At 31.4% G+C, this 19,459-nt stretch overlaps 1 protein-coding gene across 4 annotated transcripts in view; it reads left to right on the top strand.

The window, feature by feature from the left end:
• Positions 1-18,659, top strand: part of ZNF280D (zinc finger protein 280D) — a 102,565-nt gene extending 83,906 nt beyond the window's left edge. For all 4 annotated transcript variants that reach the window (XM_081049310.1, XM_081049311.1, XM_081049312.1 and 1 more), the window contains 3 exons: positions 2,405-2,450; positions 14,088-14,143; positions 16,429-18,659. In XM_081049310.1, the coding sequence (XP_080905436.1) occupies positions 2,405-2,450; positions 14,088-14,143; positions 16,429-17,053 (727 nt within the window). In that variant the 3' untranslated portion in view covers positions 17,054-18,659. The remainder of the gene's footprint in view (positions 1-2,404; positions 2,451-14,087; positions 14,144-16,428) is intronic.
• The last annotated feature ends 800 nt before the right edge of the window (positions 18,660-19,459 follow it).

The raw sequence follows: 19,459 nt of genomic DNA, 5'->3' as shown, positions 1-19,459 counted from the left end.
TTTGTATTGTGTGCTTTTCTAACTTTTTAGATTTGTTTTTCTAAATGTTTTGACTGGTTATTACAATTCCGTTTCTTAAACAGAATACCAGTATGGTTAAAGCCCAAACAAGATTGGGATGATAGGCCTCTTAATGCGAGTTATTTCAATAACTTACTTTGTTCTCATATATCAGTTTCTTAGCCAGAGTAATAAAAACCTCTGTCACCAACCAACCTTGCAGAGATATTATGAGGCCTCAATTTCCTTGGTTGAAAGGCAATAATAGTAACACATGCTTCAGTTTATTAGAATAGCTATATGTGAAAATGGTTCGCATGATAATATTTCTTGTATAAGAACGTAAGGTCTTTTTTTAATAACCTTTTCAACAGTAGGATGAAAAGGAAAATCCTTTTATAAAATATTTTGAGACTACTTTGTGACCAATGTGTTTCAGTTTTTCAGGTTTTGAGTTTAAGATTATTAAATGCTTAGAAATAAAAATTGTAATTTATAAATTTATTTCAAAACTTCATTAATCCAATATCTACTTTTTGTTTCATCAGACTAATTTTTGTTTTTTTACTACTTTATACACATTATTCTTAAAATTACTTTTCTGTATAAAATAATTACTGCAGTGAAGTTGTACTGTAACACTTGATGTTAGTTCATCTTTATGAATATTATTGTTCACAATTAAATACTTGAGAGAGTTCATGTTCTTTAACCCCAAAATGATTGACATTTGTGCATTTTGTTAATTTTTGTGCAAGTTTTATTCATTTAAATTTGTTTAATAAATTAGTTCTAATTAGTTCTAATTATTGTAATATACTACCAATATATTGCTTCTACGAAAAAGGATATGCCTATTTTAAATTGTTTGCAATTTCATGAATAACTAAAATATAGATAAGGATTTTATACATTTTTATTAATGTCTATTAAGGCATTAGCAGTCTTCATTTGTGTCCATGAAATTTAAGTTACCGTATTTTGCAGTGTATAATGCACTCCCGTGTATAATGCGCATCTACGTTTTAGGCTCAAACTCCACGTTTTAGGCTCAAACTTTCAGGGGGAAGAATCTTTCATTTTAGTATTTTAATTCAAATTTTTATTTGTTTACATTTAGGTACTTGTTTTTTGTATTATAAAGGAACTTTTTAGCATTTATTTTTTAACATACTATGATACAAGAAATTTTATGTAACAAATAATTACAAAACACAAGAACAGATACAAGGTACAAGAAATGTATGTACCTATAACAAATTTACAATTTTTATGGGTCAGAAGGCCAGGAACTCTTCCTCGTTGCAAGTTGGTTGTAAGTTAAACAAAACCTACTGCAGTCCAGGATATTATTTTGCATACAGATATCGTCATTGATTTCTAGTTATACTTTTAGCTTGTACTCATAAATAAAAGACTTAAAAACATTTATATTGATATGGAATTGATAAAACCCATGTATAATGCGCACCCTTACTTTTCCCTCACAAACTTGGGCAAAAAATTGTGCATTATACATGGCAAAATACAGTGGTATAGTTGTTGCTTATGTTAAATGTATTAATGCTTAAGTATAGATATTAAACCTTCATAAAGTTATGAAGCATGTAACTTTATTAATGTTATTTCAGATCAAGTAGGCAACCTAATTATGCAGATTAAAATTGAGTTTAATATATAATATCAGTAAATGGTATTTAGTCATCAACAGTATTTAAAACAAAAATCTTTCGGAGAAGCTAGCTTTTATATTAAATTATTTTAAAAGATTTTATAGATGTCATGCATTTTTTAATGTATAAGTTACAATTAGTATATTTTTAGAAATCAAGATGGGTAAAAAATTTATAGTTAATATTTGAGCTATGCTTATGAAGATTTTTAAGAGAATACATCCTCCAAAATTATTTCTGTGATTTTATCACCTCTAGACTAAGTTAATTGTAACATATATTGAAATGCTATTATCATATTAAATTTCACAATAGATAAAATATCTTTTCTCTCTTTTTAAGTCCTATAGTAGTCAGTAGTAATGCATATTATATATATTAACCATATGGCCTGCTTTTATTTTTTAAAATATAATTCTTTTTTGAAACTGTTTTACTAACATGTTAATATTTTCTGTTTTAAATTGTATTTAGCATAGAGAACAGTTCTTAAGTGCTCGTTTTTAGAGAAGAAATACATGTCTATTCATTTATTTAGCAGATTTATTGAATCTGCTGTTTATTTTCTTGCATTTTTCCCCTTAAAATATTTATAGAGGTCATTTACTTTTATAGTATAAGATGTACATTAGTTTAGACTTACATTTTATTTTAAGCATGCAAAAGAACTGTTTCATATTTTTCCATTTTAATTATAAAATAAAATATTTAATACTTATTTTGTTTTCAAGATTCAAAAATGAAGCTCCCACTGAGAAACAAGAACCTGTGTCTGAGGTAAATTTTGTTTTATTTTATACCTTAACGTTTTACACATTTAGAAAGTATTGTTGGTGTGATTTTTAAAACATTTTAATTCAATGTGTGTACATCTGTAACAATTGTTGGCATCTTATCAGGAAGAAGGAATTGAGATTTTGTTTTTTGTTTTCATTTGATATAAAAATATCTAACCCTAAGGAAAATTGTAAGGTGATTTTGTTTTGACAAAGACATTATATGTTTCACTTGCCTATTATTTAATGAAAATGAGTTTATGACTTAACAATCCTGAAATCAGTAAAATCTCAAACATTTGGTACATTGGAAAATTATTCTTTCCAGATGATTTAATTTTCTGGGGAATTTAGACTGTCAAAAGATTTGACTAATATTTAAAATAGAAATATTTTGGATATATAGTAACTATGTTTTAGCTCTCTTAAACCAGCACTGAGTATATAACACTCAGAGTTATCATATAAATGTTATTTATTGGGCAGTCTAATAGATGAGAAATTTCTAAAGTTAAAAATAATTTTGCTTAAGTGCTTCCTTTCTTGATTTCAAGTTTTAAAATATTCCTTAACACTACTTGTTTCTTTCTGAGTTTAATGAAGTGAGGCAGGTTCAGTATTTATCTTTTGAATAGCATTTCTGTCTTGTAAAGTGAATAACTGAAACAAACCTAGGGAGAAGCAGTAGCCTTCCTCCAACCGGCTGTTTTTATTAGACCATAGAAAGTGTTCTTTGGTTTGAAAGGTATTTAATTAGAAATAAATTTATTTAATAGATATAGGATATTTTGGTTATCTGTTTATTCTTGAGTGAGTTGTGGTAATTTGTGGTTTTTGAGGAATTAGTCCAGTTTACCTGAGATTTTGAATTTGTGTGTATAAAGTTGTAGTATTTCTTTATTCTTTTAAATGTGTGTTCTACAGTGATAATTCTCTTTCATTCCTGATATTAATAGTTTTTGTATTCTTTTTTCTGTAGTTGTCCAATATTTTACTTTTACATACATAGGTTATAAAGACAATACATTGTTGCTGTTTTTGCTTTAGTTAGTTAATTTTAGAGCAATTAAAAACTTTAAAAAATAATTTTACATTTACCTTCATTTTCATAATTTCCAACATTCTTCATTTCTTTATGAATCTCTCCTTTTCTGTCCAGTATCACATTCCTTTGGACTAAAAAACTTCTTTTGATATATCTTATTACAGATCTACTGATAATTAATTCTTGATTCTTTTTCATTTAAAAAAATTTTTTTTCACAGTTTTGCAAGAAATTTTTGGTGATTTATTATTGAACTCTGGGTTGACATACTACTGGTTTTCTTTCGGCAGTTTAAAGAAGTGTTATTTTATTATCTCTTGGCATGCGTATTTTCTGACAAGATGTCTTAACTGTAATTTTTGTCTTTGTTTCTATATCTGTGTATAATGTGTCATTTTTCTTTGGTTGCCCTCAAGATTTTATTTTGTCTTTAGTCCTCATTATTTTGAACACGATATGTCTAAATCTGGTTAGGTCATTTGTTTATTTATATGTTTATCTGTTTGTGTATTTATGTATTTTTTTGTATTTATCTTGTTTGGTGTTCTCTGAGATATTCTGTATCTTCTTTTTCTGGCGTTCTGATTGTACATGTGTTATGTCATTTGATATTAGTACCTGTTCTTAGACTCCGTTCTGGTTTTCACTCCCCACTTCATACTTCACACACACTCTTTTGTGTGTGTATGTTTCAATTTGGATAATTTCTGTCTATTTACCTAGTCACCCATCTTCAGTTTTACTGATTTATTTTTTAGTTGAGCCCATCAAAGGCATTTTTCATCTCTGTCATTGTGGTTGGTTGGTTGGTTGGTTTTTCTAGCATTTGCATTGATTCTTATAGTTTCTGGCTCTCTGCTAAAATTTCCATTCTGGTCATGCACGTTGTTCTCCTTTTTTTTAACAAAGCATTTAACATATTAATCACAGGTAATTTAAAGTTTTCTGTCTGTTGGTTCATACCAATAGACAGCGGGTTCATACCCAAGTCTGGTTCTGCTGATTGCTTTGTCTCCTGATAGTGCATTTTTCCCCTTGCTTTTGTGTGTGTTGTATAATGTTTGTTTGAAAGTGAGACATTATAGTATGTAGGACTGAGATAAAAGTACTAATATCTGAAAGTGGGCTTTCCTTTTCTTACATTAGGTCATTAGTGTGGGTCCACATAGTAGTGAGTTGAACTTGGATTTTTATTTTCTTGTGGCTACTATTACCCTCAGTGTACCACCAGGTTCAATTCCTCTAGGTTTTGTGTTTGTCATGGGACTTACATTGCTGGAGGTTTTACTCTTAATGTCCTTACTCCACACTCAACTTGCCTCTTTCTCTGTGAGACTGAGCCTCAGACCCTGTCTCTCTCTCTATGCTCTTGTTTCTTCCAACAATAATGCTGTTGCTTATTATCTGATGTTTGCTAGCCTGGTGGTGGGTAGTGAGGAGTGGGGTGATATTCTCTGTTTTGGTTTAGCCTCTTAAGATGTCTAAGTGTCCCTGGGGCTTGAAAATAGGATTTTTTTTTCTTCCATCCTCCAGTCATAATCAGTCCCTGTGCTCTCCCTGGGCGTGACAGAGTTTGCCTCTCTTTTTCCTAAAAAAGCCATGGACATGAGTAAAATTTATGAATCCTTAATTTCATAACATCACCCTTCGATTGTTTCCTGAGGCATTCACACTTGACTAGAATAATCACTGAACTCTTACTTTCCTTTTATTGCTTTCTTTCTTCAGTGTCAAGTATAACCAACTATTGCATACATAAACCAAATTTCTTAAGTTTATTTTTTGTTAAAAGAAAAACAGCTTGTGCTAAAAATTTAGCAGGCCATAGGTAGAGTTAAAGGAAGTCATATTGAATGAAGACCATATTGAACATTCTTGGTCAGGTATTTCTTTCAAGTATATATATGATGTAGATAGTCCCTTGAATAGATCCGGGTATTTAAGTATACATGTGTAAGGTGGATAGCTTGATTTAATCTTCAAGACTTATATCAGATGCATTGTAATAGAATCAGTGTTGTTGTGCCCCACTAAATATTTTACTCTTTTCACTTTTTCATTGTATAGTTTTCCATTTCCTCTTTGAAAATTAATTTCTTTCATATACTGGATTGTATTCATGTTATACAGTAGCTTCTAAAATAGCCTTTTTTCTGCTATTATGTATATTTTATATACTACAACATTGCACTTCTTTTGTTTCCTAACTCTATATATCATGATATATATAGTTTCTATATATCACGATATATATATACAGACTCTTCAACTACAATCTAGTGGTTAGGTAGTTTCATTATAACTAAGCAGGAGGTGGGAGAGAAGGTAGATACAGATTGATTTTCTTTCCTTGCTTCCTTCCTTAGCTGTTAGGAAACACTTGATAGTACGTTCCAGGAATCTTCACAGTGAGAAACCAAGATGAATAACATCATTTCCCTATCTTCAGGGTGGTCAGAATCTAGTAGGACAATTAGACATAAAAGAATTGTAATCCAATAAAGATAACTACTATATTCCAAGTATATCAGGTACAGTAGGTACACATAGGAGTCCCTGCAGGGTGACTATATAATGTTTTTCTCAACTTTTCTTAATATTTGTCTCTCAATTCAAACATACACATAAATATACAGAATAGAGGTTTCCTATTATTTCATTAATGATATGACAAATTAACTCTAGTCTCTATTTCTGTAAGACTATATGAGATTGATTCTCCATAAGGTATTTCTAAGACTTATGTTTTTTTGCATTTGCTTTGTAACTTTTTCAGATACTTGAGAGTTTCAAAATTGGTAAAATTACTTTTTTTAAATCAAATTAAAAGTTAAAAAGTTGTGCTAGAATGTTTATCATCAAAACAGTGGTTCATCTGCCCTGCCCTTTGCCATCAAACTCTTTAGATACAGCCATTTTCAAGTCTTTTAGCAGTTTGATCTAATAATTATTTCTGTATTTCTAAATAATATAACCATATTGTATGTTCTTGATTTGTCACTTTTTTGATGCTGTGACTTATGATAGTTAAGAATTTACTTCTCTAGAGCACCATCCCTATTTTCCTTTGTCCGCCACTCCCAACATCCCAACCAGGGAAGGAATTAAGAGTGAAGTAAGTGAAGCCCATACCTCTAGTGCAAAATTTAAGGGGTTTCCAAAAATTCAGTAATTGGGTAAATATTTTTTTCAATATTTTAAACAACCAAAATTAATACAGAATAATCCATGATGAATACGCTATCAAAATCTTAATTAAAGACAGGATCCAACCCTGTGCTTGAATGGCCCTAAGAGTCATGCACGTGGTGGTTGCAGGTACAACAAGGTAAATCTCTCACTTACCGTTTCTTCTGTTGGTCCTTGTTCAGTCATGAGGGAAGTTGACAAGTTGTTTTGTTGTTTGTAGCTGTAATTCATAGTACTGCTAAGTAAAATGGGAAGTTTTATTTAATTATATTAATATATACATGTTTGTGTAATTTTTACAATATTTTAAGAGCACTAAGGTAAGTAACACCACTTTATTTATTAATATAGTTGACCTTTCACAAATTAAATTTGATCGGGTGTCAAAATTTTCTGAAAAAGTATTTTTTACCAGGAAATTGTATACTTTCTTCATGTAAAACAGTTATAGTTTACTGTTTTTCATTTCTTTATATTAAAAACATTTTTTTCACTATTTTACAGAAATTGTCTGGAAATCTGATATGTAATTTTCTATTGTTTGTAATTATTGATTTTTGTATTTTACATTCAAATGTTTATGTACATCTATTTGATTGTTAAATATTATCATTTATATGAATTATGTTAACTCATAAATTAATTAATGTTCATGACATTTAAATGTAGTAATTAAAAATAAATATATTTAAAATTTATAATAAAAGTTCTTAAAAAGAAATATGATACCTAAGAGCCAAGTGGTGCATTTTTCAGAAGAAGAAAACTGCATGCATAAATTGATCAAATTATATGGGACAGTATCAAATTTGGCTAGAAAAACACAATATTCCAGCTACTTAAAATGATGAAGTCTCTAGCTGACACTATTAGAATAGAATTACCGTAAAATTCAGAGTTAAATAAAGAATTTTCTTCTAATTGTGAGAAAAAAATAAAGAAAATGAAATTAGAAACTTCAGAAGCTGAACATAAGCTGAACGTAAGCATGAGCAAGAAAATAAGATGCCATTTGAAATAAACTTTAATTGTTTTTTAATCATGGCCACCTATTTCTGGTAAAATAAAAATGATTTTAATGGGGCATGGGGCCATCTAAGGACAAGGAATAGATTTTAGAATGTTTCACATAATGGGCAAAGATTTTCAAAAATGGGTCTTAAAAAATAGTCTAATGGTGAGTTGATTTATTGTGACTAGCTCATTTATTCCAAAAGATCCTTGTTTTTATTTTGCTTCCCATGTATACTTTTAAGTAATACAACAGTCAAATATTTGCAACTTAAAAAATGGTTTCAAAGATTGGAAAAATTTGAATAGAATTTGTGGTCACAAAATTCCATATTTCATCATAGTGCTTCTTAAAAATTGAAGTATTTTTAAATAAAAATATATGTACAAAAATCTTGCATTTCTATACACTAATAATGAACTAATAGGAACAGAAATGAAGAAAAACATCTCATTTACAACTGAATCAAAAAGAATAAAATACCTAGGAATAAATTTAATCAAGGGGGTGAAAGATCTGTACACTAAAAACGATAAGGCATTAATGAAAGAAATTGAAGACAACATAAATGGAAAGATATTCTATGCTCATTGATTGGAAGAATTGAAATTGTTAAAAATTTAATTACATGCATACAGTATCAATAAATTGTAATATAAAGTAAGCATTATATTTAGGTCTTCTAAAACTGATTAACATAGTACTATTCAGAAATTTAAAATACCAGCCACAGTAGTATCCGGCAAAAGAAGTTTCAGTAAGCTAAAGTTAATTTAAAATTATTTATAATCGAAAACAAGATAAAAAGAGAATTAGATTTTGAAAATATTGGTGTGTTTAGTGCCTTTAAAGCCAGGAAAGTAAAATGATAATAAATTCTGGTTTTGGTAGAAATAAAATGTTTAAACTTAAACTACTGTTGTGATTTCAGTATACTTTTCAGTTTTTCAACTACTTCTGGGTAGTACCTTTCCCTAGAACCCTGGGAAAATGGCAGAACAGGAAGCACCAGGAATCTGTTTCCTCACCTAGACAACAATTGCAGCAGCAGAATCTGTCTGATGTACTATTTTGGAACAATATAGAGTCTGCTGAAGGCCTACAGCTTTCAGGGAAAGACGTAGACAGTAAATTGAAACTAATTTTGGTCAATTTAAGCACTTAGCACAGTAGCAGCTACCCATTGCCCACTGCTTTTGGGAGCTAAGGTGGGCAAAAAGGATCTTGTCCTCCAAATATTGGGGACCTGTGCTATTATCATTGAGTATTGCTTCTTATCACAGAGTTGCAGACAAAGAGGTAGCCGTTGTTGCACCTCCTCTCCCCCATTCTTGTAAGCCCCTCCCCCTCCAGCTGGAGTGACTTCCAGGGGATTTAAAAGGACAGTGCTCCCTCTCCCCTTTATTTTTTGCTTTTTCCCCTTTCAGGAGCCAGACATTAAAGATTAGGACATTCACAACAATTTAATATATGGGTATAATTAGAAAGTGATTGCATATGCCGAGCAAAAGGCTCAGAAAAAAACCTGTGAAGACCTTAAGTTTACAACTCAGCCTGATCCTATGGAGACAGCCTATAATAGAAACATATACATATATACATACATATATACATGAACAGCAAATGCTGGGGAAGGAGAATTGGATTCCTAGAGTTACCATGTTATTAGATTCAAATGTCCAATGTTCAATAAAAAAAATCATAAAGCATACAAACAAACAGACAGGTATGGTCCATTCAAAGGAAAAAAAAAATCAACAAAAATTTCCTGAAGAAAACCTAATGGTAGATATACTTAGACAAAGGCATTGAAACAACTGTCTTAAAAGTGTCCAAAGAACTGAAGGAATATGTAAGGAAAGTCAAGAAAACAATATGTGGGCAAAATATAAATCTCAATAAAGAGAAAACCTAAAAAGAAACAGACAAAATTCTGGAGCTGAAAACTACAATAATTGAAAATGAAAACATCACTAGAAGGAGTCAAAGGCAAATTTGAGCAGTCAGAAGAAAGAATCCTCGAATTTGAAGATAGGATAGTGGAAATTACTGAGTTTGAGGAATAGAAAGAATACAGATTGGAAGAATATGAACAGAGCCTAAGGGAGTTGTGTGACTCCACTGAGCAGAGCAATTGTGGAAGTCCCAGAGAGAGAAATGAGCAGAGGATATTTAAAGAAATGACTGAAAACTTCCCAAATTTGATGAAAGAATCTAAATATCAAAGAAGCACAGTGAACTTTGATAAGATGACCTCAAAGAGACTGACACTGAGGCACATAATCAAACTTTAAAAAGAAAAAGAAACTTGAAAGTTGCAAGAGAGAAGTGAATCATCACATACAAGGGATCCTAAATAAGATTGTCGGCAGATTTCTCATCAGAAACTTTGGAGGTCAGAAGGCAGTGGACCAATATATTCAGATTGATAAAAAAATTAATCAAGAATCCTATCCTTCGATAGATGAATGGATAAAGAAGTTGTGGTACATATACACAATGGAATACTATTCGGCGTTAAGGAAAGATGATATAGGAACATTTGTGACAACATGGATGGATCTCGAGAGAATAATGCTAAGTGAAACAAGTCAGACAGAAAAAGCAGAGAACCCTATAATTTCACTGATATGTGGAATATAAACCAAAAAGAACAAGACAAACAAATGAGAAACAAAAACTCATAGACACAGACAATAATTTAGTGGTTACCAGAGGGTAAGGGGGTGGGGGGTGGGAGATGAGGGTAAAGGGGATCAAATATATGGTGATGGAAGGAGAACTGACTCTGGGTGGTGAACACACAATGGGATTTATAGACGATGTAATACAGAATTGTACACCTGAAATCTATGTAAATTTACTAACAATTGTCACCCCAATAAAATTAATTAAAAAAAAAAAAAAGAATCCTAGATCTCAGTTCTGTTGAGATCTTACTTCTGAGGCATAGCTTCTATTTGCCTCAAATAAATTTTTATAAAAATTACAATTAAAAAAATCCTAAATCTGGGAAGACTGTACTTCAAAAGTGAGAGAAAAATTAAGACAGTCTCACATAAAATCTGAGGGAGTTTGTGATCGCTAGATCTGCCCTGCCAGAAATGCTCAAGGGAGAAATTGCAAGTTGAAATGAAAGAACATTGCATGGTAACTCAAAACTGTAGTGAGAAATAAACATCTCAATAAAGGTAAGTACATAGGCAATTATAAAAGCTAGTATTATCGTTGTAGTGGTTTGTAACTATACTTTTGTTTTCTACGTGAGTTAAGATTCAAATACATTTAAAGAAAAATATTATTAGTGTAAAAGCTAGTTTTACTATAACTAGTTTGTAGCTCCAGATGTTGTTTTCTCCATAATTTAGGAGAAATTATTTGTGTTTTGAGACACATAGTATATGAAGCTGTCATTTTGTGACATCAGCAATTGAAAGGGGTGGGGATGGAGTTGTAAAGGAGCATAGTTTTTGTAATTTATTGAAATTAAACTATGTAAGTTATTGAAGTATAAGTTCAAATTAGAGTGTTACAACTTTAAGGACGTTAAGTGTAATCCCCATGGTAACCATGTAGAAAATAGCTATAGAATATACAGAAGGGGAAATGAGGAAGGAATTTAAACATTTTACTATAAAAATAATCAGCTAAATACAAAAGAAATTAGTAATCCAGGAAATTAGGGCCAAAATATCTGTAAGGCATATAGCAAACAAATAGTACAATGACAGAATTAAGTCCCTTCTTGTCAATCATTAAGTGTAATGGATTAAACTCTCCAATCGAAGGACTGGAGAATGGGTAAAAAACACATGATCCTACTACATGCTGACTAGAAGAGACTTATTTGAGATCCAAAGACAAAAGTTAAAAGTGAAGGAATGAAAAAGATATTCTTTGCGAGTAGTAACCAAAAGAGCAGGGTTGGCTTTACTAATATCAAACCAAGACATTAAATCAAAGAAAGTTTACGAGAGAAAAAAATGACATTATATATTAATAAAAGGTTCAGTACAACAAAAAGATACAATTATAAACACTTAATGACACACCACTAACATATATGAAGCAAAAACTCACAGAATTGAAGGGGAAAATTTATTGTTTTACAATAATAGTTGCAGACTTCATTGCCTAACTAATGATAATGGATACAACAATCAGATATATGGTAAGTAAAGAAATAGATTAGTGCACTGTACAACCTGCACAGACTACACAGGAGCTGTTTAGATTTCAACACAGGAAAATTGGGTACTCACCTGACTGATTCTTTAGTGGAGAGGATACTGTCAGAGTCAATGGAAATCTTTTCTTTGAGGCTGGTAATTTTCTCCAAAGAGGAAATTTACTGTGTTTCTCCGAAAATGAGACCTAGCCGGACAATCAGCTCTAATGCATCTTTTGGAGCAAGAATTAATATAAGACCCAGTCTTTATATTTAATTACATTACATTACACCCTGTCATATAGTAAAATAAGACCGGTTCTTATGTTATATAAGATCCAGTCTTATAGTAAAATAGGACCGGGTCTTATATTAATTTTTGCTCAAAAAGACACATGAGAGCTGATTGTCTGGCTAGGTCTTATTTTCGGGGAAACACGGTAGATTCCAGTTGGGGGTGATGTAATGAAAAGTGATTCCTCTGGCTGCTGGCTTTCTGGGAGCCAGGTGGGAAGAGGGACTATGGGCCCCTTTACCAGGTATATGGACTTTTACTAATTTTTTTGTTTTCTCCGAGTAACTCACGCCTGCCCTTTGCTGTTTCTGGTGTTCACAAGTTCAAATTGTGTCCAGTTCTGAGTTAACCTTTATCCTCTGTGGTAGGGTAAAGAATAGATACCTGTTGTGTGATTTGTAGAAAGAGCACTTAGGTATCTCCCCAGTCCTTGTGCTTCATTTTTACCTTTTATGACTGAATTCCTCCAAATCCAGATCTCTTTGATTCCCTGGGCAAATTGATTCTCTTGCATTCCCCACTCAGATGTTTCGTTGTAACTTCTCCACACTTTGAAGTCAATTTTCACTCCTCCAGCCACTTTCCATCTAAATATTTGTTGCAATCTCTTTGACAGTTAGTCTGCTTTGGTGTTTTCTTGGTCTTTATGAATGAAAATATTTATTTTCTTTGCTAAATCCTCATTTTAGCAGGGTTTTGGGAGACTGAGGAAATAAATGTATGTGATTGATACCCCATTATCAATTTCATAGGCTTGAGTCAATCACTATAATGAATGAAGTCTTCACTGCTTACTGTGGTATTGCTTTGGGTTATCTACTTAACCATGCAGTTTCATTTCTCATTTGTAAAAATGGAGTTTATAATATCTAATACAAGAATTAAATGAGATAGTGAATGTGAAGTTCTTAACATACTGCATGTATCATGTGTACTCAGTAATTGGCTATTGTTACAAGCTGTTAGGCCTCTGGCTTACTGAGGTTTGATTGTTTTCTTTCCTCCCCATCAAAGATTTGAAATAAACAAAATATTTAATTTGTCTATCTTTACTATTATTTAGTTTGACAGTGAAGGGGTTACCATGACAACAAATATGAAATAATTTCAGAAATGTTTTATCTAAATGCCTGTACTTAATATGTTTCTATAAAATACTTTGAATTCAACTTGATCAAATTTAAGTTGTGTTTTACAAGTTTTCCATTCAAGTACAGTTGACCCTTGAACAACATGGGGGTTAATGGGGCTAACCCCCACATAGTTAAAAATTCACATATAATTGTTGGCTACCCAAAAACTTAACCACAGTACAGTTGTCCCTAGGTATCTGCAGGGGATTGGTTTCAGGACCCCTCTCCCACTCCCATGGATACCTTGGATGCCCAAGTCCCTTATATAAAATGGCCCAGAACAATACATACAATTGGCTTTTGCATCTGTGAATTCCCAACTGTAGATTGAAAAAATTGTTTTTAATCCTAATTCAGTTGAATCCGCAAGTACGAAACCCGGGGATACAGAGGGCCAACTGTATATTTATTGAAAAAACTCCATATATAAGCGGACCCATACAGTTCAAACCTGTGTTGTTCAAGGGTCAACTGTAATTGTAATTATGGCCCATATTTGAAACAGAGTCTAAGGAAAGCAGGTATTGTTATAACTGTGTAACTGTTTCATGTCCTTGATTCAGAAACTTTTGGTATGAAGAACTTCTTACAAGTTTCTTAAAAAAGAATTTTTTAAATACTTTTGATTGTGAGAATTATTCTAGTACATTCTTTAATAAAGAAATTGTTTTTCTAGTTCTTTAGTATGTAAGATTACACACTTAAATTCCTTTTATCCAGAAAGTTTAATATAATAAAAGTGTTTACTTTAAGCTTATCCATGAATATAAAATAAAAATATTATTAATCATTTCAGGAAATTGCAAGACCTAATATGACTGAAGGAGAAACAGAAACATCAAATTCTGAAAGGTAAATGTAAGAAAAACTGCATCTCTTGAAATCCAAGTATATAAAATGACACTTGAGTTGCGTTATTTCAGTTAATTGGTAAAGGCCTGTATTTTTGTACATGGTATTGCTTTTATTGAGGCTTTTAATTAAAATAAAATTTAAAAATTTTAATGCAACAAGAATATACTATAGATCCTGAGTTTGAAATACCTTTATACATGAAGAGTATATTTTATAAGTTAAAATTTTTAAGAGTACTTACTAGTAAGTAAAATGTTAACAGATTTTATTGTCCCTATTAAATGCACACAGTTACAAGATGCTACAAGTTACAACATGGGGACAATTATTGCAAATAGGCAATTTAAAAAAAATTTTTTTCCCAGAAAGCTTTAAAGCTACTTTCTATGGTGGCATCTCAACTTAAAAGTGTCAAAATTCGGGGATTGGTAAAGTTTAATGCTTAGGTAGAACACTAAAAAACACAAGACATTTCACAATCTTTATCATAAGAGAGAATCCAACATTTTAATTAGAACTTTTTTGCAGCTAAAGATAATTTTACTTTGCCTTTTAAATTAGGTGATTTCCCCATTTCTATCTTTATGCTGTATATATTACTGTAGGTTGCTTGTTAATCTGATGAGATTAATTAATCCATTGTCCATTAAAGGCAAATTATGGATAAGGCCTTATGAAGGTATTACTTGGACTTAACTAGAAAGATTATCTAGCCCTTTCTTCACCTAGCATTTTTTCTAGAGTCTTGGATGAGGGGGTTAACTAAAATTAAGGAGTTAGAAAAAGCATACTAGTCACTTCTGTATTATTTAACATTTTCTGTAAATTGTAGTTACACCTATAAGAGCTGAACAAAAATAACAATTATACAGTTTTAAATGAGGAAGCCTATATTTTTTGCAGATGATGTAATTGACCTGTACGATCCAAGAAAATGAGCTTAGACTCTTTTCTAACTTGATTTCAAAATATAATGGACAAAAGAGTTAATTCACAATAACAATAAAAATGAGAAATGTACAAGATCTAAATGGAAAAAATAATTTACTGAGGTAGAAAATAATATATTAATAATGTGCATGATAGGCCATTTTCAAAATTAATTTCTGGGTTAATGAACATTTAGTTGAAAATTCTAATGGGATTTGGTTTGGAAATTGACAAAGTTTAAGATTCATATTTTTCTACTTATTAATACTGTAATTTATTTAATTCTTTCCCTGTTGTTGGATAATAGGTTGTTTCTATATGCACTATTTAAATATTGTTTTAATTGGCATCCTTGTACAAATGTCTTTTACATTTTTAAATGATTTAATTTTGGGAGAAGAGTAGTATAGTAGTATACAATAGGTGATTTGCTCTATTAGATAATAAAGTACATTGTTAATCTGTAATTAAGACTGTATGGTATTGACCCAAGAATAGTCTAAAGACAAAGCAGAACAAAATGCATAGCAGAGAAACAGTCTTATAAATATAATTTAGTAAATAATAACTATTTGATAATGTTGCTTTGATTATTTGGGCAATTCATTAAGGAAAAGTCTAAATTACAGGTGGATTAACGTAAGAAATACAATATATGTAATCATTAAATTTAATTTTGGTAAAATAAGCATCGTTACAACTAGATAAGGGGCTGGAGGTCCTCTTAGAAATCTTGTTTCTAATGTTTTATTATTCACGAAATAGTTTGTTAACACACCAGGGTAAAAGTAAACACACAGACACTCATCAACATATGTGTATGCATGTTGTATATTTACATATATTTTTCAGGCACGTTTTTATATTTTTTTAAATTAGGCTATTAAAAATTAGGGAAATGTTTGTGAATGCTTATCTGATTTTGCATAGGGAAAGACACTCTAACCATAAGAGGATATATAAATCATAAAACAAAAATAGTTTTTTCATATATTCATTCCTTATTTAAAGTACTGTCAGAAATTATTAAGAATGCTTAAGTTTTAACTAAAAACTGGGAAGGATGTGAACAGATGAAAATGATAACCAGGACTGAAATCAGCTGATAGACTCCCCAGGTCTACTTTTGATATTTGACACTGGAGTTTTTCACTTTCTTGCTGAGGAAAATGGCTGCCTCCTAAATTGTAACATCACAGCAAGGTCTGTGGACCTGGATTTTTTTTCCATTTTGACGGGCAAGTGTGCCTTGACTTCTGAAAAAAACATTAGAGCATTTCTTTATTTTGATAATAATGTTCAAAAACATTGTATTACGAAGGAATAGATAATAAGTGGCTTTATTTTTTCAGTAAACAAGGTAAAGCTTCTTCAGAGGAAGAAAAAAATGGATGTGATGCAAATTCATCTGAAGGCTTATCAGCAACAAAAAGTGAAGAAAGCACAATAGTTTCAGATAAGGAAAGTGATACCTATCTTGAAGACAAGGAAACTGGCTCAAAGAATATCTTCAGTTATGATTCAAATACTGGTGAAGATAAAGTAGAAAAGGAAAAACAAAAAGAGCACATTTGTCAGGAAACAGAGTTGAAGATATGCCAAAATTCAGAAAACATCATTTCGTGTGATCAGATTAAAGATCGCAACTCCAGTGAAGCTAGGCTTTCTTCAAAGAATATTAAGGATTTGCGGTTAACATCTGGTGATGTTAGCATTGATCAGTTTTTGAGAAAAAGAGATGAACCTGAATCTGTTAGTTCTGATGTCAGTGAGCAAGGCAGTGTTCATCTGGAACCTTTGACTCCATCAGAGGTACTTGAGTATGAAGCCACGGAGATTCTTCAGAAAGGTAGTGATGACCCTTCAGCCAAGACTGATGAAGTTGTGTCTGATCAAACAGATGACGTTTCTGGAGAATATAGCCCTAGCACAACAGAGACAACAGAAGACCTGGCAGATGAAAAAGAAAGAAGTTGAAATTAGTTAAGTCATTCTAAGTGTTAGTGTACCAATGGTAAGAGCATTTGGAACAGTGCTATCAGGTGAGCTCAGTGGTTCTGTTGGAGAGTTCGGAAATAGAAAAATGTGAGGGAGGTCATTCATACACTTGACCGGTCTGTTCAACCAAGGTTATTGAAGAAATCAATTCACCAATAATAGCATGATTAGGATCATCAAGAGGTTTTAAAACATGAATGGGATTTTAATGAAAGTTAAGTTTACAATGGGGACGCCTTCATTTAACAGTTCTCAAGAAAATGGACTTTGGTTGCCAATATGAATTGATTATTAGAATATTTGTTATATTTATAAAGCATTGAAACTTCCATCAGTCCTCAGCTAAAAATACTTATTACCTGTATATCCTTCTCAGTTAACTTAAAGGAAGAGATTTGAAACCACATACCATTTGGGAATAATTGATTTAAAACAATGTCTAATTGGCATTGTTAATGACGGCTTTATTTTGAGTATGATACTGGTAAATGGAGCGTGCTTAGAGTGCTAAATTAATGAATTTAATGGGAATTTGGATGAACATAAACTTAATTTTGGCTTTAATATAACATTCCAGACTGTCAGAGCATGTAAACAGAATATTTGAATCCGTGTACCTCCATAAAAGTGTTAGCCTGCCAGGCTGTAAGCTTACCTTAATTAAACTTTCAGTGAAAGTGAAATTATTAAAATATAAATTTATATTTGTGCTTTTTGTCAGTGTGTAAACTGTGCAGAAATCCCTTGATGTACTAGTTGTATAAAGCAGAAACCCATTGTTGAAACTGCTGTAGCAATTATGCTTTTAATATTGTTTTAATGATCTTTAGAAATAGACCCATAAAAATGGTCTGGAAACCAAACCAAAGTATGGCATAATGTAGATACTGGAAAGCATTAAACTGAAAACATGTTCTGGCATGAATTCAGCCATGTTTAAGTGACTTTTTCTTTAATTGTAAAATAGAAACTTCTGATGGGACCTAAAGCAGTGATGTAAAAATTTGGTTTGGGATATTTAGTCTAATTTATCCATAAGACAGCTGCTAAATTGATTTTTTTTTTCAGTTTTTTTATCACCTAGAAAATAATAGATCTAGAAATGAATAATATGAATTGCAGTAGTTTGCTTTGAAGTACTAATAAACTTTTATTTAAAATGCTACATTTTTACTGCTTAAAATGTGCTTTGAATTCTTAAATTTTGTTTCACTGAATGTTAAATGTTTTAAATGGCTATTAAAATTCTGCTGTATATAGTAGTTTTTGAGTAAATATTTGCAATAAAATCTGTCCCTGAATAATTTTCTTTTTCAGGAAACTGCTTGAGTCGGGTTACCTTTGGCGCCTTTAGAAACTATACTTGTTCAAGGAAATTTCATATTAAAAGTTAGTGGTAGCATTTCATTCTGTATTCTTTAATTGATGCATGATTTATTTTAAATTACTACTTAAAATACAGGGGAAAATACTGCTAATATTTACAGAGAATAGATTTGCTTTATAAATTCTTTCACTTCAAGAGAAATATAATTTGATACTATAGTTTTGTATCTGCTGTAAATTAAAGAGGCTAAATGGGCAAAATGTACTATCGACTTATTTTATTGAATATTTGGGGGACAGGGGTGCAAATATTTTCATCTTTCCTGCTCCCAAGAAAAGATAGGGAGAGAGAGGGACCTGCTAAGCGGTCACCCTTCACCTTGTTGAAACATAAATCTATAGCAGAGAAGATGTCGGGAGTAATTTAAATCTTAGAAGAGGAAGGAATAGAAAATAATATGTAAGGACCACTTTCTGAATCTCAATTAGTTGCCAAGTCTATGCTACAAAACCCTAGAGCACTGTGCTAAAATAACTGACACTATAATCCCTTTTGAGCTTTCGGTTCTTCTCTTGCCCCTATATACTTTTAGAGTAGTAATATTTGAAGTAGCTGATGAATGAACTGTTTATATGTATCCACTATGAGAAAAGAAACTTGCACCAGACTATAAGTCGTCATTGAGAAAGTCTGGCAATGAAAACAAAAATGTAGTTGAAATAAACATTGTACTTGGTAACATACTTAATTTATGTTTTCACACGATATTATCTCAGGATAATATCAGGAACAAACAAAGGTATGCAAACCAAACATTTGAGTAGCAGTGCTTTAAAATAATCTGTTGTGGGGCCAAATACTAAATAATTGTGGGCCATGTGGCCACAGTTATTCAGGTCTTCCTTGTAGCATGAAAGCAGCTATAGATAATATGTGAATAATAGCCTATTTGTGTTTCAGTAAAACTGTATCACAAAAACAGAATGTTGGTTGGATTTGTCCCAGGCATTGTAGTTTGCCTACTCCTGATTCGGTGCTTAGACTTCCTTGATAGGACT

The sequence above is a fragment of the Rhinolophus hipposideros genome, assembly GCF_964194185.1.
Source record: "Rhinolophus hipposideros genome assembly, chromosome: 5".
In the NCBI taxonomy this organism is placed as follows: domain Eukaryota; kingdom Metazoa; phylum Chordata; class Mammalia; order Chiroptera; family Rhinolophidae; genus Rhinolophus; species Rhinolophus hipposideros.
This window is presented reverse-complemented; position numbering and strand designations above follow the sequence as displayed.